Genomic DNA, 27,815 nt, shown 5'->3' with positions numbered 1-27,815 from the left:
TTTCTCTTCATTGAAAGTTGTAACCACGGTAATAGAGTTGATGAAGAATGTGCCAGGAGAGCTAGTATTTAATATGGTCTAAACTTTTGCTACCAATGAATTCCTAGACTCTGAATAGCAAAGTGTTATATTTATAATCTTAAAATGAGGACATTATGCTAGATACAATAACCTTTCAATTTTTCCTTGTGTCTCAGAATTTTTAATATGCTGGTTTTTAGGGATAACCAGTATCCATGTATTCTCTTATATTTTCATAATTAAACATCCTTTTCCCCCTCTTATCTTAAAAGTATTTTATTTAAGCTTTAAGAATTCTTCTTTAATATTGATATTTGGGGATTTTTGTAAGTATTTCCATGTTCACAGATTCATATTCTTCATGGTTTTTAGACTTAAATAGTATTTTTTGAAGTTATTATTTTTACACGTGAAATATTGTCACCTTTTCAATTTTATGTCTGTAATTCTTTCTTGATATGTAGAGAGTAAAACTGAACATTATATTCCAAGTTCCACTATGCCATATTTATAAAAGTGTAAAAATAAACTGTATAATTTCTGGTTGAAGTTTATATGCCTAAATTGTCTAATTTTCTAAATAGGATATAGTAACTTTATTCCTTACCTACCAAAATTTTTATGAGAATATATTAAAAATTATATTTAAGAACACCATGCAAATGCATTTTATTGTCATTATTTTAATAATACATGTAATTAAAACCACTCTAGTTGCTGAAATAATTTTAATATACTCAAAAGAATTGAACAAAGCACAAAACTTTACTTGGTTCTCCTGTAGTCCTCACATTTGTTTAAAATAGTCTTCTAGAATTATTTCATTTATTTTGGTGCAGAGAGTTTTGTTTTTCATGTTACTAATTTACATACAGAAATTTATAATGATAATATGTAACTCAAGTGTCTAGATTGCTGGTCAGGATTTGCTGACTCCTTTATTTTAACTCTATCTCCATAGTAACATTTATGTATTAAGTTTTCTGAGTGTTAACATTTATAATATTTTGTTTGAGTTAACCTACACTTCAGAACCAATTGCTGATATATAAAACTAATAACATTACTTTGTTTCTTGATATAGTAGAGTTCTGTATTTCATGTTAATTTACCTTTTAGTTTACTAATAACCATGCTATGAAAGAATTACTGAAGAATTTTAAGCATTTGTTGGATGGTTCATGGTACACTCAATAAGGATTTATTGAGCATATCCAAGATGTCAGGTGCTATTTGCTGGTCTTTGGGGTATATGGTTTGGAACAAGAGAGAACCAGTTATTGTTCTCATGGAGCATACGTGCTCTTGAAAACTAGAAAGACAATAAAGTGAAAGTGACATCACTCAGTCGTGTCCAACTCTTTGGGACCCCATGGACTGTAGCCCACCAAGCTCCTCTGTCCATGAGATTCTCCAGGCAAGAATACTGGAGTAGGTTGCCATTTCTTTCTCCAGGGGATCTTCTCGACCCAGGGATCAAACCCAGGTCTCCCGTATTGCAGGCAGACACTTTAACCTCTGAGCTACCAGGGAAGCCCAGGAAGACAATAAGCAAGCCAATGCTTGATAGAGGGATATTCTGTGAAGATAAAAAGTATTACATGTAACAAAAATATGAAAACAAAGAATAAAAACAACTAAAAATAATTTTAGAATGTAACTGCTGAGCAGAGAACTACTTTCCATGGTTTGGACAGGAAGACATTTTTGAGTAAATGTCTGGACTATCTTGAAAGTCCAGAACGATTGGCAGTGAACACTGCAGGGGAAGGCCATGCCCTGAAATATGAAGAGACGTACAAAGAGACAGTGATAATTAGGTAGTTACGTTAAGCAAAGGGATAAAGACCACGCGGTTAGAAGAAAGTGAGCAAGAAGTTGGATAGATCATCATCAGAAAGTCTCGAAAACCAGAGTCTGCTCTTAAACACTTGGTTATGCTCTTGAATGTTAAAAGCTCTATGTTGAGACTGTGGCTGTAGCAATGAGTGAAGCAGACAGGATCTCACCTTTATCAAAATAGACAATACAAAATGTGAGCAAGTGCAAAATGATTGGTGTAGCAATCCTTTGTTTGTTTGTTCATTTGCTCTCTGGGGGTTGGTGGTGGGTTTTTGTTTGTTTTGTTTTGACGAGGGAATAATCATAGTTTTCTAGTAAAGTAATGCATAGCTTCAAACATGAGTGATGGATGATAAGGCTTCCCTCATGACTTATGACATTGTAAATCAGTGAGAGTTTAACCCAAAACATGCAGAAGGAAAAGGAACCACTACAATTGGAGGATGGAGGCTGAAGGAGCAAGGATTGTTGAGTTTAGTTGTCATACTTGGTTCATAAACATTACTGTTCATAGACAGAACTTTTATTAGGTCCATGCCTCAACTTGAAAATCATGATAAACAGTTTTATTCTTTTAGCTGAAGCTGGAAGTAGAAAAAATCTAATTATAATAGTCTTCATGAAAGCCTAAAATGTTTCTTGGTCCTTGAAGCAATACAAAGTCAGTTACTTGTGATCAGTTCAGTTCAGTCGCTCAGTTGTGTCCGACTCTTTGCGACCCCATGAATCGCAGCACACCAGGCCTCGCTGTCCATCACCATCTCCCGCAGTTCACTCGGACTCATTTCCATCGAGTCAGTGATGCCATCCAGCCATCTCATCCTCAGTCGTCCCCTTCTCCTCCTGCCCCCAATCCCTCCCAGCATCAGAGTCTTTTCCAATGAGTCAACTCTTCTCATGAGGTGGCCAAAGTACTGGAGTTTCAGCTTTAGCATCATTCCCTCCAAAGAAATCCCAAGGCTGATCTCCTTCAGAATGGACTGGTTGGATCTCCTTGCAGCCCAAGGGAGTCTCAAGAGTCTTCTCCAACACCACAGTTCAAAAGCATCAATTCTTTGACACTCAGCCTTCTTCACAGTCCAACTCTCACATCCATACATGACCATTGGAAAAACCATAGCCTTGACTAGACAGACCTTAGTCAGCAAAGTAATGTCTCTGCTTTTGAATATACTGTCTAGGTTGGTCATAACTTTTCTTCCAGGGAGTAAGCGTCTTTTAATTTCATGGCTGCAGTCACCATCTGCAGTGATTTTGGAGCCCAAAACTATAAAGTCTGACACTGTTTCCACTGTTTCCCCATCTACTTGACATGAAGTGATGGGACCAGATGCCATGATCTTCATTTTCTGAATGTTGAGCTTTAAGCCAACTTTTTCACTCTCCACTTTCACTTTCATCAAGAGGCTTTTTAGTTCCTCTTCACTTTCTGCCATAAGGGTGGTGTCATCTGCCTATCTGAGGTTATTGATATTTCTCCCAGCAATCTTGATTCCAGCTTGTGTTTCTTCCAGTCCAACATTTCTCATGATGTACTCTGCATATAAGTTAAGTAAGCAGGGTGACAATATACAGCCTTGACGTACTCCTTTTCCTATTTGAAACCAGTCTGTTGCTCCATGCCCAGTTCTGACTGTTTCTTCTTGACCTGCATACAGATTTCTCAGGAGGCAAGTCAGGTGGTCTGGTATTCCCATTTCTTGAAGAATTTTCCATAGTCTGTTGTGATCCACACAGTCAAAGGCTTTGGCATAGTCAAGAAAGCAGAAATAGATGTCTTTCTGGAACTCTCTTGCTTTTTCCATGATCCAGTGGATGTTGGCAATTTGATCTCTGGTCCCTCTGCCTTTTCTAAAACCAGTTTGAACATCAGGAAGTTCACAGTTCACGTATTGCTGAAGCCTGGCTTGGAGAATTTTGAGCATTACTTTACAGTATGTGAGATGAGTGCAATTGTGCGGTAGTTTGAGCATTCTTTGGCATTGCCTTTCTTTGGGATTGGAATGAAAACTGACTTTTTCCAGTCCTGTGGCCACTGCTGAGTTTTCCAAATTTGCTGGCATATTGAATGTAACGCTTTCACAGCATCATCTTTCAGGATTTGAAATAGCTCAACTGGAATTCCATCACCTCCACTAGCTTTGTTTGTAGTGATGCTTTCTAAGGCCCACTTGACTTCACATTCCAGGATGTCTGACTCTAGGTGAGTGATCACACCATTGTGATTATCTGGGTTGTGATCAGCTAGAACCAATTAAAGTAATATTTTGAAAGTATAGCATTAACAGTGTTGTGTGTATGGGAAAGACAGTCAATGTGATCAACTAGAAGCTATTGCGAAATTGTGTGTGTGAAATGACAGATACCATCTGTGAAAATCAAGGAGAAAAATCAAATATGAAAAGAATGTAAGGATAACTTCTTTATTTGAATAATTTCTTTGAATCTAATGAGCATATTCATATGCAACCTCTTAAAAATTCATGTTAAAATTTTTTAGAATTTTTTTCTGCACTAGTATGTCAGTGTACTTGTTAAAGAATAGAAGTGTGACAGTAAATGTTGTTAAAGAGCTGAGGGTGTGCATTTCCAGAAATCACTCGAAGTCATGTTGATGTTTTAAATGTTAATGTTGCTAATTTAAAAAAGGATTACCCCTTCTTAATTATATTAGCCAAAGTCCCTTTTGTCAGTTTGCCAAAAAATAAGAGAATTTTCTTGTTTAATATATTTCAGCTCTATTATATTCACAATGCCTAAAAATAAATCATATATTTGAACGTAGTATAACTTACAAATTATAACTCACCAAGAAACTGAAACACACACTATTATACTAAGATCTATCAGAGAAAGCCAAAGTATTAATAATGCTGTTGATGGTTTTGATGCAGTCAGAGTTGTATAGACACCTAAATTATAGGTAATTGATAATCAAACAGCTGGAAATCAGATATGAAATTATTGATCTTATTAGCAATACCTTTAATCAAAGTAGTTATACTTTGTGACTGAATGTTGTGTGTGTGTGTGTTTTATTTTCGGTAAAATATAATATAAAAGAGAAAAATGAAGGTGAATTCTAAGTGTTGTCTAAATGCGACCAATGTTGTTGAATAAAGCCAATCCATATTCTACACAGGTATGACATCAAAGATGATTACACACTGAGAATTAAAAAGGCAATGAGTACAGATGAAGGCACATATATGTGTATTGCTGAAAATCGGGTTGGAAAAGTAGAAGCTTCTGCTACTCTCACAGTCCGAGGTAAGAGACTTAAGATGTGAAATATAATTGAACTAGCAGACTAATATTTGGTTAAATTGGTAAGTGAACTCATAATCAAAATCATAGCTTGCACTGTTTTATTAGTACATAAAATACCTGGATTTTGTGTCCTCTCAATTTTTAATTGAAATAAAATTACTTTCAAATTTGGATTTGAAAGGATGTGCATTTGAAGTGATTAATTTTTATTTAATAAATAACAGCTAACAGTTTAAAATTAAATCTTAAAAATAAAAAAGATGTACACTAATCTTTTGTGTTTCCATTGTTTTGATCTACTTACAGCTTTTAAATGTCACTAGTTTCAAAGATACTCAGTTTTCTGTTTACTAGATTGTTACTTATACTAGGAGACAATTTTCTTAAAATTCTTTTTCATTTCACATTCAAAAAGCAATCTGAAAGAAAAAAAAACAAACCTAACACTGCTTCCAAAGGTGGAAAATGGATACAAAGGAACACCCACGTTGAGGAAATCTGATTTAGAGAGTGATTTGTGAAGTTCGTTGGCCTTAAATAATTGAAATAGTCAGTGCTGCTCTTGTATTAACTTTCTCTTTCTGGGTGTCATGCACTTTCTCAGTCATGGAATAATTTCCATTTACAGACTCCCTGCCATTGCTTATAAGGGAAAGAAAGCATTACTTAACCCTACAGTGAGCTAGAATGAATTAAGTGTCTCCCTGGTGGTGCACGTTGATCCACAGGAGTAAATTATATAGCCCAAGGTACCAAATAGTACATGTGCACAGCTACACTTACCTTTGCCAAATAGATATTACCCATGGCATTGTTTACACTCACGGGACTTAACAGAGATACGCAAGTACATCCATTGCTCAGTCTTTCAGCCTTTCATCCCTCAACTGATGCCTCTGCCTCCCATCACTCTCAATAAAGAAGTTTGACTGCAAGTTTACATCCATGTCTCTCAGTTGTATTTCACTTTGTCTAGTCAGACCTCAGCCTTGAGCAGTTTTACTCGCAGTTTACACAAGATTAGGTGAAAGGCTTGGAAGAATTTGGATTGGCAAGAAGTATGTGAGGGATTCTCAGACTGGTCTTCTATCTGGTAAGAAAAATGATTTTTGCATGATGTATGATTTGGGCTTCCCTTGCGGCTCAGATGCAATGCAGGAGACCCAGGTTCAATCCTTGGGTCGGGAAGATCCCCTGGAGGAAATGGTAACCCACTCCAGTATTCTTGCCTGGAAAATTCCATGGACAGAAGAGCCAGGGGTTGCAGAGAGTCAGGCATGACTGAGCAACTAACACACATTATTTGGGCATCATATCATTAAAACAAAAACAAAAACAAAAAAAACTTATCTTCCTCCAGGTAATTATTAGGAGACATTCTGAATGTCTAGATGATTCTGGATACCTAGAAAAATATTGATGATTTCCAAACTTCTCAATCACTCTGTTCCTCTTCCACTTAATTCATTTTCCTCCTTCCAGACATTCTAGGTTGGACTGATGCAGAATAAATTTAAACAAAATTGGCAAGCCAGTTGCTTAAAAATATTTTCAGTTCTTTAAAAACCTACAATCATACACCAATTGAGTATATATATATTTACTGATAATATATGAGCAAAATCTGAGAGCTTTGTAAGCCTCTTCACTATGGTTAATCTACATTTCCTGGTACATTATATATATATATATATATATGTATATATATATGTATGTATGTATATATATTTGTTTGCTTTTATCTAGTCAGCCCTTTGCAAAAGCAATTCACCTGACCATATTTCCCCCAAAGTTTGTTTGTTTACTTTTTCTAAAGTAAGTGGAAAAAATAAACAACTCACCAAGAAATGTTCTAGTCAAAAAATATTTGCTGACCAAACAAATGGTGAGAAATGTGAGGAGTTGTTTGTTTATAGAAGCAAGAGGGTTCCTTTTATACTTGGAATACTTGGATGAATGAGATTTGAAGTGGTCTGTTTGCTTTAAGATACTTTCCCAGCTAATTATTTTCATAATTTGTTGAAAGTTTCAGGTTTACTATTTCATTTAGCAAAGCATGCTCCTCCTCAATGGATGTTTGAAGCTAATGTACAAAACAAATACAAAGAGTTGTTTGTTCTCAATACGACTTTTTTTAAAAGCAGCAAACCTTAATGATCTCTCCCCTGATGTATGTCCTAAAGATGCATTAGAGAGTTTAATCTATTTGGTATTTATTTTCATCTGACTAATGTGTCAAAAACAGGGTTAAAGAATAAAAATCCCCGTAATATAATAGACTGTGGAGTAAAAATTGTTTAAAAACATTAGGGAAAGCAGTTGGGATTTCTCATGTTAAGAGGTTAACAGGAAAAAAAAAAACATAATATCTGCAGCTTAGTATTTTGCACTCATTTTTCTATGCACGTAAATGAAATGTTCAACCCTTCTCTGGATTGTTTTATCAGAACAGGGTCAACTGACCAAAGAGGGCCACATCGATTTTCATCCATTTAACTCAAGGACGCAGTTTAGTATAATTTGCTGATTTTGAAAACATCCACCTGCTGTTTTTATTTTTTTTTCCAGGATGAAATGTAGCTTTGTGACAAAGACAATAAGTTTTATTGTGATGTTTCTGCCGAAATTTTATCATAATATTTACTTTATCCAATTTTGGAAGAGAAAAAGAAAGAAAGTTTTATAATCAAAATCTGAAACAGACTTACTCAGCTGTTTTCCACTTCAGAAATATGGTGAAAATAGATTATAAAATGAAACATAATAGCAAATAGTTCTCTATGCTGGCTGGACAAACATAAAATTAGAAAAATATTTCTAGACAACAGTAAGCCTCCTGATATTTATATTCTTATCAAGTAATTCATGATCTGATAGAACTTTTTAACGTGGCTCCAAAATAAGTTAACACAAACTGCATATTTGTGAACACATTTTCCCCATTTTTTTAATTGCTTAAATCGGCTTTGCCTAAACAGAGCTTCATCAGGAAAACTTGAACAATTTCAAAACTATTTCTAGAGCAATAAAGTTCTAATTTTATTGGAAGGAATTTCCTGAGACTGAAACAGAAATGTATTTTCTTTCTTTAAAACATGATTTCTTACCTTTTTTTTTTTTCTTTTCTCTCTTTAGACTCAAAATGGCTTTTTGTTTCTAAAGGAAACATGTTTCAGATTCAAAAGTGGCACCTGAAAATTAAAATTAAAAAATTAGAAACTAAGCTACACATTTGCAAAACTGAGAACTCTTATTCATTAGAATATGGCACAACTTTATTATGTTAGTCTGTTTTTGTGTTCTTAGTTATTGTTGTGTGCCCCTCTGAAAACAGAAATTATTGTGTATAGTTCAGCTTACTTTCTTCCTCTTGCTGTAGGAAATCCTCTATAGACTCTAGGACACACTAAGAGTTTCACCAAGCTGAATTTTCATTCAGTTGCTATAATTGCTTTATTCTTCTTTGAATGGTCTTCCCCCTTTTAATTGTGAATAATATCCTAAGACCATGAATCTCATAGAGAAGAAGTTCCAGTACAGTTTCAAAGATTCCACAGAGCTAGAATTGTGATGTATTTGTTGAGTGAGTGAATGAATGTCTGCAAATATGGTTTCAATGGCTGTATCTGTCTCACCATGCATAAGAAGAAATCAAGACAAAACTACTCATAAGTTTGAGGGTTACATTGTGTTTGTACTAGAGCTTTATCCACTGGGATATGAGTGAAGCACTTGTTTGTTGAATAAATTTATATTTTGAAATGTAAGTTTTCATAAAAATTCAAATGCTACTAAATTGATTTCTTCTTCCTTTGAATAATGGGGCCATATGTTTTATATTTGTCTATTGCTTTTATACAAAGTGGTTTACTATCTAAATTGATTTGGCAATATTCTTTTTAAAGAAAGTATTATTAGGCCCATGTGTGTCTCTTTCAATTTCTGTGCATTTATAAAAGGGGTAGCCTACTTCAACTGATTTTAGTGATTGAAAGTTATGGAATAATAAAAAATAATAATTTGTTGAAGCAGCAGTTTGAAAGCCATTCTCAGTGTGAACAAGAATCAATTTGTCAGTCATTGTTTCCTGCCCTCTGCCAAAAAAAGAAAAGAGCTTAACAGTGGTTAGAGAGCTACTCAGTTGAAATCTCTAAGGATGTTCCAACCTATTTGTTATATTTTCATCCACCCTGTCCACGGATGAAAAGTGATGTGATCTTAACTTATTACTGACTGAAAAGCAGCGTCAGGGGCTTTTTCTGTAGTCCCTGTAATGGTTCTGACTAACCATGCCTAAAATCCAATTGCTATTTAAATCAGACAGTGAGGCCTTCTTTTATTGACATGACATTTGCTAGTCTGTGACTTGAATAGTTATATTCATCAGGTTCTTAACTTTGGGATAACACAAGGCTGTTTAAAAAGATCTTTGAAATAATAACTGTAGTAAGTGATGATGATGATAAGACCTCATGTATAATATCTGTCAAATTGCTTAGAGTTAATCTCAGCATGCAAAGTAATTGTTTTCTTAGACTTCTATTTATAATGTTCAGTTTTTATCAAGCTAGGACATCCTGTTCATACTTGAATAATGGCACTAGAAATCACCCTACTGTCCATACTTAAATGTAACATTACACATCATGCATTCTGATAATTTTCTTTTCTTTCTTTTTTTTTTAATTTCTTTTTTATGTTCTCACCACACCATTGTAATGTCTACAGCTCGCCCTGTGGGTAAGTAGCCATCCTTCTATCCATTTCGCATGGCTTTGTACAATGCTTCATAGCTCATACATATTAGGATATGACAGATTGAAATACATTTGTTCACCCCTGTTAAAATATTACTTGAGGGACTGTCTGCTGTAAAAGTTGCTTCTGACTTTTTCATCGCTTTACTAAACCATGTAGTTATTTTTTACTACTCTGCAATTAATAGGTAAAATTTTCATGTAAAAGAATATGTGAATCGTGAATATTATATACTGTTAACTTTTCTTGAGAAAATTACACTTCAGTTTTCTTGAGTGAGTCAAATCATAATGTTTGATATTTGTTAAGATGAAAGATTGTGAACTAGATTAAGAAGTTTTATTATTTTATGCACATATATTTTAAGCTGCTTGGAGTCTCCGCTTTGTAAGGGTATTTTTTACTGCTGCACACTTATCTGCATGCCACTTAAACAATCTTTAGTAGAATGCTTCAAGTTTTTGTAAGTCAATGCTTACACCTAGAAGAAAAGGGAATGATGATCTGTGTTCTTTGGCATGAAAAATTGTTTGACTATATCATTCTTCATTTGGCTTTGCAAAACTGAAATTAACAGCTTGTGCTTGCATTAATTTAAGTGGTAATTGTTTTTAAACAAAGATAAAATATTTTTAATAAACTTTCTGTATTTCCTTTAAAGTTTAGCTTAACCTATCAATAAATGTGTTTGCATAAAAGAAATCTTGGTAATTGTGTTAAAAGTAAATAAATAGATATATGCGTAAATGGATTGCTTCTTTAATATACCAAGAGGTACTTTAATAAGTTTTTCAGTTTGACAGAGCTATATAACTGGTTCACCTAACTTCAAAAGCTTCATTAATATACTGGCTTGACATTATTGACATTTGGTATATAGTCATCCAGACTCATAACCTTTTTCCCCCATTGGTTGAAACATTCACAGACATTATTGTTATGTGATATCTTCTTATATAGATAGCAAATACAGTAAGAAGAACTTTGGCTTCCTAATCGGAGTCTCTGTTCTGCTATTTCCAAGCAGCACTTCCTTTGTCAGTTACTCAACATTCCTAATCCCCCATCACTTCCTGTATAAAATTGAGAGAAAAGTCCTTACTTATCAGAACTGATGTAGGAATAAATTGAATTCAAAATTGACCATATATGTGAAAAGTTTTGTATGTCAACATTGGTTTACACATTGCTAGTTTCTGAGACATATTATTTCACATTTCAGTATTTCTGGAATATACTTATGGCTTATCAATTTTAACATAAACCGTAGATATTTTTTCCTTAAAACACCATTTAATTGATCATAATTTTTATAACTGATGCTTTTAGAAGGTTAAGGAATATATTATAGTTTTTGCATTTGTAAGAATTCACATTGATAAGTTTACATATTTATGGTATGACATCAAAAATTAAGAAGTAAGTGGGAAAGAATAAAATAATAACCTTGCAAATTAACAGGAAGAATCACATTAAATTATAGATATTTGTATATAAAATTTTATGCCAATAAACCATGATCACTTGATCTATATTATTTTGCAAGTTCCCAAAACATAGAACAATATGTTAATAATTTTCAGTAGATAAAAACTCTTGAATAAAAATACGTTGATCAGAAAATATGATGTATGCAGGGTGTTAGATGTATTTGTCACCTACAAAGCAATTCAAAATTTATTTCTGTTTTTATTCTTTTTCAAAATGATTTCTTAAATTCCCATTGGACAGGAACTAAAGAATAGCTTCTTGACACATTGTACTTTATTCTGGGAAAGCCTGTCATTTTATAAATCTTTCTTGAATGACATGACAATGTTGAGAGATATGAAGAACTATACTTTAAACTTGACAACTACTATTAATTCGGGAAACTGAATGTTTGATATGCTTTTATTGGATCACCAAAGAAGACTGATAATGAGGAAATTATTTGCTTTTTCTTTTCATCAATTTCTTACATCAATTTTAATTCAGGAATTATAGATAAGGCAACTTTTATTGTAAGGTTAGAAGATACAAATTAAGTAAAATCTTGAATTAAATATTCAGATGCTTGAAAACTACATTATTAATATTTGTTAGTAGACTAAATGTTTTTTAACTTTGAAACTCTTAGCAGTAGCATAAACAGTATTCTACAAAGTAGAAACCACAGAAAGCAGAGATAAATCCATCTTGGATGCTAGTATAAACTATGTGAAGAAATATGTACCAAATGTATAAGATTTAGAGAAAATTCAGTGGGTAGCTCCTGTCTAAAGCTTTTAAAAGAAAATTAGAAATATATGCAGACTCTGGAATACTTACAGATTCAGAAATCAATCATTACATTACATACCAGATGAAGCTTGGTAGTCTGTGGGGAAAGCCCTTTTAGAAATCATTGTAAACTTCCAAACTGGATAACTCTTATAAGCTGCATTTGAGTCAAAGGATTGGAAACTGTATGCAATTTACAGTGGGAATAAACACCTTTCCTGTACTTTTGAGAAGATAAAAAACACTCTTGAGGTTGAGGATCTTCAATGTGAAAAATCTTACTGAAAGCAAACAATAACATAAATGCCAATGGCAGAAAGTGTTCTCAGATTTCACTCACTCATGTGCATTGTCATCAACACCTCAGAGTCCTGGAATCTAACTTCCTTAGTTATCTTTACCACAGAATCTTGACAAATGCCACTTTAATCATTAAAAATCCACCAGCCCATTCTGTGATTTTGACTTTTCCCTGTCCCAACAGCATTTTTTATATGAGAAGGAAAAGTATATCCTAGGGCATAGTTAAGTCTGAATGTTGAAATATTCATTTGTTTGTTTAGAAAACTCTTATGATGAGGGAACTAACAGAAGAAAAGGTTCTAAATAGGGATAAATATCTTGCTTCCTATGCCCATCTGTCTTATTTTCTACTGGAAGTCTTTCCCAAGCTTAAAAATAAAAAAGAACATCTATTTTGGAGATGGGCAACACATTTTTTTCCTAGCAGCAACTCAAAACATGATGAGTAATTTGGAAAAGAACTGTCAAATCTACCAGCTGCCTTGCGTGTGATGGTGAGGCCTGCTTCGTTTTGTGTCTTATGTACCATCTGCTACATACTGATTGCCTCCAGTATGGAAACTAGAAGCTGAGTATATCAGGTGAAACTCATTTAACATCAAAAACAAATTGACAATATACAACATTATAGAAACTTCCAATTATTTCCTAATTTAGTAACTCAAAAGTATGTTTCTTTCTATAGAATATAATTGGCCACACAGGAGTTTGTAAGTATAGAGGCATGTAAACGTTTCTGGCAAATTTTCCATCTTTCATTATTATTTTGAAGATGCAGCCACTGTTTAAACAGAAATCTATAAGGACATATTTTTTCAATATTTGTTTAAACACAAAAATTAACATAACCTCATTTTAGAAAGTTCTGTTTCAAGTTGAAGTGGAGTGTTTTCTTTCCTACAACATGCTCTGAAGCATTTTATTGAGGCCACTAAAAGGTCCATAAAAAGTGAGTGCCTGGAAAAATTCATTCATAAAATATTATACTATAAAGCAGATATTACTTTAAAATTAATGCAACTGGTTTTTCAACACCTCCACCTTCCACCCCACCTTGAAATTTGGAAAACAATGTGCTGGATATAATTTAACTTAATAATGGAAATATTACAGTTTTTTTTTTTTAATCAGTAACTAGAGAGATACTATATATGAATCCTCTCATGTCAAGGTCAGCTTTTCTGCAAAAGACCTCCTAAGCATCTCTTAGGAGGAAACCTATACTTCTATTCTCTGCAGCCTTTCTTCTTTGGACAAGCTGTTACCCCAAGACCTGAAGTGATCATCTCTCTCCTAGGAGCCCTTATGTTTCATGCACCTGGCACTAATTAGCTACTTTATGCAGATTCCCATTTAATTTTTATAAAGTATCACATTTTTCATGGCTCCATAAGTTTTGATTAAATAGTAGGTTAAAAATGCATTCAATTGTGTTTATTCTAACAGTGTTCCCGTGATGTGAAACATTTAAAATATCTTCCAGTTCATTTCACTCCCTCAGTCATGTCCAACTCTGTGACCCCATGAATCGCAGCATGCCAGGCCTCCCTGTCCATTACCAACTCCCAGAGTTCACTCAGACTCACGTCCATCAAGTCAGTGATGCCATCCAGCCATCTCATCCTCTGTCGTCCCCTTCTCCTCCTGCCCCCAATCCCTCCCAGCATCAGTCTTTTCCAATGAGTCAACTCTTCACATGAGGTGGCCAAAGTAGGTGTTTCAGCTTTAGCATCATTCCTTCCAAAGAACACCCAGGGCTGATCTCCTTTAGAATGGACTGGTTGGATTTCTTTACAGTCCAAGGGGCTCTCAAGAGTCTTCGCCAACACCACAGTTCAAAAGCATCAGTTCTTCGGCGCTCAGCTTTCTTTATAGTCCAACTCTCACATCCTTACATGACCATTAGAAAAACCGTAGCCTTGACTAGATGGACCTTTGTTGGCAAAGTAATGTCTCTGCTTTTCAATATGCTATCTAGGTTGGTCATAACTTTTCTTCCAAGGAATATGCGTCTTTTAATTTCATGGCTGCACTCACCATCTGCAGTGATTTTGGAGCCCCAAAAAATAAAGTCTGACACTGTTTCCACTGTTTCCCCATCTATTTCCCATGAAGTGATGGGACCAGATACCATGATCTTCATTTTCTGAATGTTGAGCTTTAAGCCAACTTTTTCACTCTCCTCTTTCACTTTCATCAAGAGGCTTTTTAGTTCCTCTTCACTTTCTGCCATAAGGGTGGTGTCATCTGCATATCTGAGGTTATTGATATTTCTCCTGGCAATCTTGATTCCAGCTTGTGCTTCTTCCAGTCCAGCATTTCTCATGATGTACTCTGCATATAAGTTAAATAAGCAGGGTGACAATATACAGCCTTGACATACTCCTTATCCTATTTGGAACCAGTCTGTTGTTCCATGTCCAGTTCTAACTGTTGCTTCCTGACCAGCATATAGGGTAATGCTAATTATTAAAGTGAAAAATCAGGTCCTGGTTACTTCTCATGCTTGGCTGGTATTAGTCACTGACTTGATTCTTTTGGAAGCATCTTTTGTGTTTGACAGTGTCTGTTCAATGCCTCTAATTTGAAGAGTGCGTATAAATTTATTGAGTCATATTTTTTTCTCAGACTTTGAATTGTCTTCATATTGAAAAATTCTGTAGTGAAATTCAAGGCTCACAAAATATTTTTATCCTAAATGGGATACCCTTTTATGAATATTATTATGAATATCAATATACTCCCTTCTTCCAATAACTTTGCTGGGTTATACCTTGAGCCTGATCACCTGTGTCTAATGTTCCTAGAACAGCACAACCCCTTAAATCTACAGATTCATGTTTTAATTTACTCTATTTCAATATGACTTCTTCTGTTTTATCTCTGGGTATTTTTCCTTTCTGAGTTCTTTTCCTCAAATACATCAGTTATATTGGCTTTCCTTTGTCTCAATTCCATATTTGTTAACTTCTCTATAATACTTTTGACATCATCATTTTTCAAATTGTTTGATTTCTTAGTGCCTGTTTGTCACCTTCCTCTTTCAGTTTAGTTATCATTTTCCTATTTATCAATTATATGTCTTTAACTTTTGTTAATTTCCTTGGCAAGCTTGAACACAGCATTCTTCTCCACTTGTCTTTTTGCCCCTTAACCACTTTTTTTGAGATTTTTGTTTGTGTCTTTTTTTTTTTTTATGAGTGACCCTGTTGTATGTATATAATTCTATTTGGACTATAAACAGCTATCTATTCTAAAGTATTTCTCTGTTCCCTTATGTTATGTTTGGAAGATATAGATGTTTTATCTCCCTTTGACTAATGATTATGTTATTTTCTGTCATTCATTAAATAAGTAATTAGTTAATATAAGTTTTATTGTTTTATTTAGTTTTGCATAGATCCTATTTTAATCCCTATTTGATTAACCATCTGCTGCTGCTAGTTAATGGCTAAAAACTAGAGTTTGCATGTTTGGAGAAGAGAAAGTGAAAAGTTTCAGGGTCATTCAGTAACCTCTACTTAGACTCTTATCTTGACTATTTTCTCAAAAAACATGTTACTTTCCTCTTGGTATGCTAGTGATTTTAGTAGTACAGAACTGACCACTTTAGGTTACCAGCTCCCTATATTCTATATAAAACCCTCTTAATCTTCCTTCATACTGCCTGCTTTGTAATGAAGATGCTTTTTAGGTATACTAGTTTTTCCACAGCTGTGTAACAAGTGCCCACAAATTGAGGGACTTAAACAGCACCCTTTAAAAAAAAATTGATTGATATTAATTTGAGGCTAGTTACCTTATAATATTGTGGTGGTTTTTGCCATACATTAACATGAATCAGCCATGGGTGTACTTGTGTCCCTTCGTCCTGAACCCCCTTCCACTTCCCTCCTCATCCCATCTCTCTAGGTTGCCACAGTGCACCAGCTCTGAGGGCCCTGCTTCATGCATCAAATTTTGATTGGTCATCTATTTCACATATGCTAATATACATGTTTCAGTGCTATTCTCTCAAATCATCCCACCCTTGCCTTCTCCCACAGAGTCCAAAAGTCTGTTCTTTACATCTGTCTCTTTTGCTGTCTTGCATTTAGGATAGTTGTTACCATCTTTCTCAATTCCATATATATGCATTAGTATACTGTATTGGTGTTTTTCTTTCTGACTCACTTCAGGCTCCAGTTTCATCCACCTCATTTAGAACTGACTCAAATGTATTCTTTTTAATGGCTGAGTAATAGTCCATTGTGTATATGTACCACAGCTTTCTTATTCATTCATCTGCTGATGGACATCTAGGTTGCTTCCACGTCTTGGCTATTATAAAGTGTTGCAATGAACATTGGGGTACACCTGTCTCTTTCAATTCTGGTTTCCTTGGTGTGTATGCCCAGCAGTGGGATTGCTGGGTCATATGACAGTTCTATTTCCAGTTTTTTAAGGAATCTCCACACTGTTCTCCATAGTGGCTGTACTAATTTGCATTCCCACCAACAGTGTAAGAGGGTTCCCTTTTTTCTACACCCTCTCCAGCATTGTTTGTAGACTTTTTGATGGCAGCCATTCTGACCAGTGTGAGATGGTGGTACCTCACTATGGTTTTGATTTGCATTTCTCTGAAATGAGTGATGTTGAGCATCTTTCCATGTGTGTGTTAGGCATCTGTATGTCTTCTTTGGAGAAATGTCTGTTAAGTTCTTTGGCCCATTTTTTTTGATTGGGCCATTTATTTTTCTGGTATTGAGCTGCATGAGCTGCTTTTATATTTTGGAGATTAATTCATTGTCAGTTGTTTCTTTTGCTATTATTTTTTCCCATTCTGAAGACTGTCTTTTCACTTTGCTTATACTTTCCTTCATTGTGCAAAAGCTTTTAAGTTTAATTAGGTCCCATTTGTTTATTTTTACTTTTATTTCCATTACTCTGGGAGGTGGGTCATAGAGGCACTTGCTGTGATTTATGTCAGAGAGTGTTTTGCCTATGTTTTCCACTAGGAGTTTTATAGTTTCTGGTCTTACAGTTAGACCTTTAATCCATTTTGATTTTATTTTTGTGTATGGTGTTATAAAGTGTTCTAGTTTCATTCTTTTACAAGTGGTTGACCAGTTTTCCCAGCACAACTGGTTAAAGAGATTGTCTTTTCTCCATTGTATATTCTTGCCTCCTTTGTCAAGGAGAAAGTGTCCATAGGTGCATAGATTTATCTCTGGGCTTTCTGTTTTGTTCCATCGATCTATATTTCTGTCTTTAAACAGTACCAATTTTTTAGGCCACAGTTTTGTAGATCAAAAGTCCAATCAGGCTCAACTCAGTCCTCCTCTTAGCACCTCATAGGCCAAGTCAAGATGTCGATCAGCCTGAGCACGTCTCTGGAGACTCTCCAGAAGCATCCACTTCAGAATTCATGGAGGTTGTTGGCAGTATTAAGTTCTTTGCAGCTGTAGCATCAACATCACCATTTTCTTGTTTGCTGCCAGCCAGAAAAGCTTTCTGCCAGCCAGAAATCCTTCAAGGGCTCTGCTTACCTCTCACTTCTTGGTCTGCTATCAGCTTGAGAAAATCCCCTGATTGAAAGGTCTTTTTTGACTGGGTTACACACCTAAATTAACCTTAAGTTCCCTAAGACCTATCTTAAAGTCGACTGATTAGTGACCTTAATTATAGCTACAGAATCTCTTTTGTCACATAACAATCATGGGAGTAACTTCAGGAAGTGAACGTCATGAGAGCCACCTTAAACTTTCTCTATTCATAATCGACTGGGCCTTTTTTTTCCTATAGTACCTTCTCTCCTGACTTGTGAATTTTAGTTGGTTAACTCTGAAGTCATCTCTCATATTTCCCAAGTCTCCTTCTTAACTCCTAATCTCCTTTTCCCTATCAAGGGATGATGGAATGGGCTCTTGCAGTGTTGACAGATACTTTTTGTGAAATTGGTATTAATAAAGGATTGTGGATTGAGTCTAGTTATTGTTCATTTTCTGTCCTCATTTTCTGCCAGATTCAACCGTGATTGGCAAGAGGACTTCATAATTTGCAGTTTGGTGTTATGGTAGTTTTTCCATATTATTCATTTCTTTTGTTGCATTTAATACAGAAAAGTGGAGCAAAAAGCCTTTGTTTCATTCAGTTCAGTTCAGTCGCTCAGTTGTGTCCGACTCTTTGCGGCCCCATGAATCACAGCACACCAGGCCTCCCTGTCCATCACCAATTCCCAGCGTTCACTCAGACTCTCGTCCATCATGTTGGTGATGCCATCCAGCCATCTCATCCTCTGTCGTCCCCTTCTCCTCCTGCCCCCAATCCCTCCCAGCATCAGAGTCTTTTCCAGTGAGTCAACTCTTTGCATGAGGTGGCCAAAGTACTGGAGTTTCAGCTTTAGCATCATTCCTTCCAAAGAAATCCTGGGACTGATTTCCTTTAGAATGGACAGGTTGGATCTCCTTGCAGTTCAAGGGACTCTCAAGAGTCTTCTCCAACACCACAACAGTTCAAAAGCATCAATTCTTCAGTGCTCAGCCTTCTTCACAGCCCAACTCTCACATCCATTCATGACTACTGGAAAAACCATAGCTTTGACTAGATGGACCTTTGTTGGCAAAGTAATGTCTCTGCTTTTGAATATGCTATCTAGGTTGGTCATAACTTTCATTCCAAGGAGTAAATGTCTTTTAATTTCATGGCTGCAGTCACCATCTGCAGTGATTTTGGAGCGCAAAAAAAAAAAAAAAGTCTGAGACTGTTACCACTGTTTCCCCATCTATTTCCCATGAAGTGATGGGACTAGATGCCATGATCTTAGTTTTCTGAATGATATTAACCTAAATATTAAAAACTTATAATTTTAACCTAAATAATAAAAAACTCATTAATTTTGGAGTCTTTTCAAATAAAAATAAAATAAACAGCATGTTTACTTAGTAGTTAAAAGTAAAGTACTATAAATATCAAATATCACAGTAATGTAAAAGTCATGTTTGACTCTTTGTGACCCCATGGACTGTAGCCCGCCAGGCTCCTTTGTTTATGAAATTCTCCAGGCAAGACTACTGGAGTGGGTTGCCATTCCTTTCAAGGGATCTTACCAACCCAGGGATCAAACCCAGGTCTCCTGCATTGCAGGCAGACTCTACCATCTGAACCTCCAGGGAGGAGTAGAAACAGTACTATGAGATTAGGATTAGAAGACTTCACTGGCTATTGTCAGAAAGAAATAGCATTAATGTGTTAATCACACCTTCTAAGAAAAATTTTCACTTTTATGAATTATAACATTTCATTGACAGAAAGATACCACCTTATATATATTTATATATATATTGTAAAATATATATCATGATGTACATTACACCTAAATATTATATGCATGCCATTTGAATTACTACACTACTGTTTTAAATGTATGAAATGTCACTCAAGGGAATACTACATAATTAGAATCATTAAAAATATATAAACTACCAAATTAAATTAAATTAAATTTTGAATTGAAATATGTGTGAATGCCTTTTTAAATAGCTCTTATAGCAAACATTAGTTCCTAGATTTATTAAGGATATTATTTTCATCTCCCCTACAAAACTATTAGCTCTTTGTTAGTAAATACATCATTGTGTTTATCTTTCTGCTGCCTCTAGGTCTAGCATAACATTTACACATGGTAGGGGTACACCAAGTGTTGGTGCAGTTAACTGATACACACATATGCACACATAGGTAATACTTGCCTAGAAAATGTTTATGCAAGCAGCTTTAAATAGTGCTATAAAAAGATTAAGCAACATTAATGGTAACAGGCCAATCATATAGTCCCCATTCTGCGAGTAGGAGATAAAATACAACAAAAAAGAAGGCACTTAATGAGTTAGGATGGTGCCTTACTAAGCGTGTAATTAATGTTATTAAGAAACATTGCAGTTGCATATTAAAATTCCGTTAACTAAGCAGCACTTCAACATCAGTACATTTGTTCCTTAGTTGCAAGTCCCTCCCCCTGCCCCCCCTTTTTTTTCTGATTGGCATCTTCATGCAATCTTTTCCTAAAAAATGAGATAATGGGATGTGATCAGCCCTCATGGTTTAGCTGGAGTGCTGACATGACAGTTCTGGCAAGTTGACAGGTTAAGTGAGTGAAAATGGATGTCTTGTCTCACCATTTACACGAAGAGCCTTTTTTAAGCTATAGTTTTCCCTCCTCACCTCCACACTTACAACCTCCTCTACATGCAATACTGAGGACTCTAGTTTTCCTAGTTAGTATCTAGAGAGGATTTTTTTTTTTAAACCATTCCTTTGACTCTTTTTCTTCCCCTGGTGAAAATGAGATCTTTTTAAAGAATAATGTAAATATTGTTGCACTTAATAATTCATTAGTTTTAATATTAATGGTATTTTCCTTGGAAATTAACAGTCTCTTAAAGAAAACAAAATTTTACTGTTTTATTGTATTCTCAGTAGTTTAGTCAGGAAAGCACAGTACAGAAGCAAAGCTACTATTGGTGAAGGACAGAATAATATGGGAAAATGTCATTTTCAAAAATCAGAATTTGTTTAAATTTTTCTCCATTTATAACTTAGAGAACTCAAGAGTTCATTAAAATCACATGTTAGATTTTAGGATGATTTCCTATAGGTAATGATTTCCTGTACTTGCCTATAATTGAAGTGCAAATCTATTTTAGTAATTTCACATACACTAAAGTGTAAAATGATCTGTAAACATGTCCAACAAAACACTTTATGTTAACTATTAAATTTATTGCAATATAGAAATATTTAATACCATTAGAGTATTAAATCGGACTTGCTAAAGTCAGTAAAGCCCATTTACATAGAAAAATACATGGTTCCATCGGCATAAATCGTTCAGTTTAACAAACATTTACCTGATTTTCTAAAGGGGTCAGTGAACCCAGGCAGTAGTAATAGTACTTTGGTGCAATCCAGAAAACTTCTGTCTCTAACATAAGGCATGTGTTTTTACCTCTGTGAGGAACAACTTCGCTCTCTTCCTTTCTTACCTGCTTTATCTCAAAAGAACAAATCTATCTCTTACTGTCTCTTTTTCTGTTTCAGTGCTTTCCCCAACTGTCAGAGACTAAGTCAAGTTACTTTTGTAATGGTGGGACCTCCTGTATTACAACACTTATCATGTTCCTCATGGTGTGTCATGCTTGGTTATTTTCATGTAAGTTTCCTCTGATAGGCAGTAAGGTCCAGAGAACAGAGGTCTTAGTACCCTCAGACCCTGACACTAAATAATACCAGCAAATGCTTAAAATAATTAAATGCTATCATATGAGTTAAAGTGCCAACAAACATCTGAATTTATTCTAGTACAAATTTATTACTTTGGGGCTTCCAGTAAAAAAAAAAAAAAAATTAAGTATAAAATGTCTGTGAGGTTGTTGTTCAGTCACTCAGTCCTGTCTGCCTCTTTGCAACCCCATGGGCTGCAGCATACCAGACAGACTTCCCTGTCCTTCACCATCTTCCAGAGCTTGCTCAAACTCGTATCCATTGAGTTGGTGAGGCCATCCAACCATCTTATCCTCTGTCATCCCCTTCTCCTCCTGCCTTCTAGCTTTCCCAGCATCAGGGTCCAGTGAAGCTGTGTGGGGGAGCTGTTTATTTTAACTCTGTTTTTACATGCTTGCCGATGAGATTTAAGTGTGCAAGGTATTTTGAAACAAATGAACTTATCTTTTGCAAAGGCATTCTATTTTTTCTAGATAGTTGTAGAATTATTTCATTTTCTATATTTACATTGTTCATTTTAATGAAGAAGCATATTATCTGTGACTGTAAGTTAAAGAGCATGGTTTTAATCACAATCACAAAACATACACATGCTTTTCATTTGAATGTCCCGCTTACCACCAAAACTCAGTACCTTTGATGCTCTTTGGACTTGCTTTCCCAGTTACTAAAACAGTCGATTTAGAAGGCCACTTATATTATTTTGTAGTTACATTATAGAACATGTTTGACTAGCTTCACAACCTGCTTTAGTCAACAGATTTTGAATGACCATGAGTTACTTTTTTTTCAATAATATATGAACCTACAAAAATTAGTCTTCCCATAATCAATAAATTCCACAACAGTGGTTAAAAAATATAGAGTATAGCTGCATATTTGGCACAGGTTTTTACTCACATACAAGGACTGAATGCAGTTTGTACATGTGAGACCCATCATAGATGGAGAGGAGAATATGAAATCTAAATAGACAAAGTATCTAAAGATTGTGATTTGTGTCATTCAATTTTTTGACCATTTTACTTTCCATATTTATGGAAACAGTAAACCATTTAGTAGTTTTGCTTTTTCAGTTTGACATTAAAAAAGCATATATATAATGTACATCACGTATAGAGAGGTAGATTATTAAATTATTGTTGAAAAAGGTATAGATATTGGTTTTTCTTATGGAACAAGAATTTTTAATATTAATTAGAAGGAAGGCACTGGTGAGAAAGAAACCACATCACTCATCTAGAGGGGTTATTGCCGTGGACTCAGTAAGAAAATGATTAATTGGAAAGGTATGTAATTTAGCACTTTAATAGTTTATATTTCTTAAAAACAGAGTGAAGTAAGGAAGTAAGGTCACTGAGTCGTGCCCGACTCTTTGCGACCCCATGGACAGTAGCCTGCACCACGCTCCTCTGTCCATGGGATTTTCAAGGCAAGAGTACTAGAGTGGGTTGCTGTTTCCTTCTCCAGGGAATCTTCCCAACCCAGGAATCGAACCCACGTCTCCCGCATTGTAGACAAACTCTTTACCGACAAATGAATAAAATGTGATTAAATTGGGTTTATAAAAATGATCATTTTAAATCTTATATCCCTAAATTATATTTTTCATTATAAATGCATTGCTTCCCCTGAAATGGATTATGTGTTAATAAGTTTCAAATTAAATATTTTCATGACATTATGCATTTCCAATATTATTAACAGAAGTTCTTTGGAAATCAAGTGAAGTGTTAAATAGTAAAAATTAAATAGAATTAAATAAGTTGAAGGAACAGTCATTTATCAATTAGAACCCGACCTATTCCAATTACTGAGTAAATATTCAACTCCTGTTCTACATTTCATGTTAGTGAAGTGAATTCTTGCTATTTCTTGTTGGTGAGGCTAAGCCTATTGACTAATTTTTTTTGATGAGAACTTTATAATTGGTTGTTACATAGTACCTGTGTTTTTGTATGTTGCTTTTGTCACTCAGGGTGGTGGCTACCCATTTTACAGTAAGTTTCTGGTGCAGTGGGAATGATGTACAGAAGGGCATATTAAAATCAATTAGGAAATAGTTTCAAACATATTTTCTTTGATGTCTCCCTACCCAGATTAATATAATAATAAAGTAACTTTTCCCCTTAATTTTCTATTCCAAATTATTCATTTAGAGTTCACTATTTGGAGATTTTCCAGGCCAAACAGAGATACTATATCATTGCAAAATAGTAGACAGCACACCTTACCAGTAAGAGCTTACAATGGAACAGAACAGTGAAGGCACTCAGGCCGTTGGCACGGGGAGGGGGGATAGAGAAATAAGACAATACAAGCAAGGGAAAGTACCTTAAAGTGGGAAGAACAGAAGAAAAGTACAAGATTAGAGTGTGTTCAGGTTAATCGTTGACAAGATGGATCAAAGACTGATAGATATCAAGACGGATTAATCACTAAAACAAGCAAATACTTATGCAAGTGATTGAAAGTAGATTCGTCTGCTGAAATGTTGGAGCTGGTTTGAGCACAGGTGAGCATGCAGATGATAAAACCCTGGGACAGCTGATGGAAGGCAAAATGATACACAGAGGAGAGTGATTTACAAGCAGGGCAGTGGCAAGCAATAGAAAAGGCACTGTAGGTTTTGAATGAAGAATGACTTGAAATAAGTATACTTCAGAAAGGTTGTACTTATAGGTAGTACAGAAAGAGCAAGATTATAGATTTTATGTCCTTTAACAATAACAGCAATTATTTAGGAAAAACGTTATGATTTTAGCAATATTATACCATATTGAAAACCATAGCATATAATTTTTACCCTTGTGTTTAGTAATAGATATAAATTGTCAGTCATATGATTTGAAGTGAACCACATGTTTAAGAGGTCCAACTATCAAATGGATCAGAAATCATCTGTCTTCCTATCTATTGGTTTAAACTTCAAAAGCCTTTAATAAGATTCAATTTACTGGTCTTTACATCATAATGGTAGAAGTTAAGGCATAGAGCTCTGTGAATATTAAATAAGATAATGCCTATGGATGGTTTGACACACCTTCTGGCCCTTAATAAGCACTCAGTTGATTTTAATTATTGTTACTCTATTAAACAGTTTTCAACTCAGCAAGTCTTTAAAATAAGCAAATGATGAAAGAATGTACATTTCAAATATGCTTTAGAAAATACTGGAATTTAACCAGTAAAAATATTAAATAACAAAAAAAATTACACCTGAGTGTAAGATACAAAGGTCATAATCTATATTGTTATGAAATAAGAAGCTTATTCACTCAGGCGTAAAATTATACCTAAAGAAAGAGCTGGAGTGTGCCTGTAACTGCCTTGTCACATATTAATGAATGCAACTGCTTCATGACTGTCTCCATGTTCATGTCTGCCATAGAAAGTCATATTTTCCTGTAAAAACAGCTTTGAACATGATATGATTAACCTTTAGGGTCCCCCATCCCACGTCTCCAAGCCCACTGCATGCTCAGCGTAGGCTTCCTGCTCACTTTGCCATCTGATTTCCATATCACCCACTCACTCACAGCAGCGGGCATTAGCATAACAGAACTGTAGCGTGACTTTGATTGAAGCCAGCTTGGGCTGAATGTAGTATCAAAGCATAATTTAGCAGAAATCAAATCTAATTTACTGTGTATTGTATTTAAATTCTCTAAAACACAGTTTTGGGTGAACAGTAGCAGACCTCTCATCTTAATTGACCTTTTTATATTTGGGTCTGCTCTTCTGGAAATCCCTCAATGCACTTTTTGCATGGAGATATTCTCTTAAACCTGTGCATGTGTACTTGAGCATTGAATTGTCCCACTCTATTTGCTTCATTCCCTTACTTGTTGCTGCTGAAGCAGTAAGGTATAATCGCTTATAACAGATTAAGCATGTAGGTTGTTACATCATATTTATAGGAGATTTGTCTAATGCTTTGGGTTGTAGAGGGGTTTCCCTGGTGGCTCAGACGGTAAAGCGTCTGTCTGCAATGAGGGAGACCCGGGTTCGATCCCTGGGTCGGGAGAATCCCCTGGAGAGGGCAATGACAATCCACTCCAGCACTCTTGCCTGGAAAATCCCATGGACAGAGGTGCCTGATAGGCTACAGTCCATGGGGTCCCAAAGAGTCGGCCACGACTGAGCGACTTTATTTTGGGTTGTAGAAAAGACGTAAATATGTATTTTATAGTCTTCTGTCTTAGAAATATATAAATGAATTGCCATTTTTATAACCAGCATATTCTTCTGGAATTTATAACTCTAACTCTTTAATTCATATTTGGGTTTAAATGTGTGTTTTGAATTGTCAGCTTGAGGACCTAATTTTTTTTTTTTAATATCTAACGAGAGACATCATAGAAAATCCATTCTGTGGAGAGCGCACATTGTGCTATTGTGCTTGATAAAATGCCACCTAGCTCTGCCTCTTCCCTCCCAGTGGTGCCATCAGCCAAGTATTGTCTTTTCAAATCATTTTCAGTGCCACCTGGCAGAAATGCTGAAATGGTGATGTGTTATCAGTAGAATTATTGATGCAGTTTTTCATTTTTAAAACCTCAAAAAGGGACTTTCCTGGCAGTCCAGTGGATAAGGATTCACCTTCCAATGTAGTGGGTACGGGTTCGATTTTTGGTTGAAGAGCTGAGATCCCACCTGGCTTGTAGCCAAAAAAACCAAGCATTTAAAAAAAAGGAAACAATAACAATATTGAAACAGATTCAATAAAGATTTTTTAAATGGTCCACATCAAAAAAAAAAAAACAACTGTCAAAAATAAATTCCTTCATCTGATATCCCTTCTTGGGCAGAGGAAGAGTCTACAGAAGTAAAAGTGATTGATGTAATTTGCTCCAGTGGCTCAACTTCTGATGACAATAAGAAAGGATGTACATTTTCAAAGGCTTGAATACTTTTAAAATCTTTCGCTTTGTTAAATGCTTTTGTATCTTCAATTTTATTTTTTAATTTTAAAAATGAAAAGTTGAGTCTAGTATCAAAGAGATTAGTGTGGTTTTAGTTTGAGTGACAATAAACAATTTGATTCATTAGAAATACAGTGTATTTATAATTTGGAACAAAAGGACAAAATAAACAATTATCACATGAAAGGATATTTCATAGCGTGAATAACGCAAATGCTGATACCAATTTTCATTAGTAGTCTTTAAAAATGCAGCACTGGGTAAAAACTCGAGAAATTTTGATTTTCTGGCCTTTTAGATTATGTCAACAGTGGTAAATATTGCAGAATTTCCTTATCCTTTAAGAGTTCTTACAAAATATTATATTTAAGTGCTACTATAAATATAGCAATTATCAAGTGGATTTTCTGTTCCAACTGCCTGAGATTTTTCAGTTTCATGTCTCCCTTTTCTCTTTTAGGAAGAACATTCTTTCTAATACTGTTGCTAAATCTTTCTTACATAAACAGCTTTGAACAGATCTCCATACTTCCTAGGGCAAAATTTAAGCTCCTTTAGTATAAATTATCACACACTACCTTTATCACTTCTGCCTCCCTTTGTCCCAAGTGACCCAACTCCTCTCCATTTCCTGAACTCTTACTTGTGCTTCAAAACACAATTCAGATGCAGCCATCTCCCAACATCTTTTCTCTTCTTTCCTTAGCATTACTTTATCTACTGTGTTCTCTTCCAATCTTTTCTCCCCAGTGTCCTCTATATTTTTATGTTATTCAAATCATGCTCTGTGGTATTTGCTTTCATTTGTTTATTTAATTGGAGTCTCTGCCATAGGCTATGAACAGTTTTTTATTTTGTTTTCTATCTCCTATATCAAGCAAACTATCTCATAGTTTGTAGATACTACATTTTGAAGGAGTAAATAGATGAATCATATATTTTCCAAAACGTGGATAGATAGATGTGGTTATTTGCCAATCCTTATTTTAGGGGTAATATTTTAGCAGCTGTGTTAAAATTGTAGGATCTAGATTCCAAAAGTATTTTGAAAAATCATTCATCCACCCAAAGGTTTTTGAAAGCTTGAAAAAATCAAATGCAAGAAGTCTGTAGTTAAATAATTAAAGTATAGATAGTAATTTTACAGAGATAGATGGATGATAGATAAACAGA

General features: G+C 34.9%; 1 protein-coding gene across 6 annotated transcripts in view; it reads left to right on the top strand.

Moving 5' to 3' along the window:
• The window catches only part of ROBO2 (roundabout guidance receptor 2), a 653,625-nt gene that overhangs the window by 502,656 nt on the left and 123,154 nt on the right, over positions 1 to 27,815 (top strand). For all 6 annotated transcript variants that reach the window (XM_040227106.1, XM_040227089.1, XM_040227083.1 and 3 more), the window contains exons 6-7: positions 5,006 to 5,133; positions 9,862 to 9,873. In XM_040227106.1, the coding sequence (XP_040083040.1) occupies positions 5,006 to 5,133; positions 9,862 to 9,873 (140 nt within the window). The remainder of the gene's footprint in view (positions 1 to 5,005; positions 5,134 to 9,861; positions 9,874 to 27,815) is intronic.

Source organism: Oryx dammah, unplaced genomic scaffold, assembly GCF_014754425.2.
Source record: "Oryx dammah isolate SB20612 unplaced genomic scaffold, SCBI_Odam_1.1 HiC_scaffold_2, whole genome shotgun sequence".
Lineage (NCBI taxonomy): Eukaryota > Metazoa > Chordata > Mammalia > Artiodactyla > Bovidae > Oryx > Oryx dammah.
This window is presented reverse-complemented; position numbering and strand designations above follow the sequence as displayed.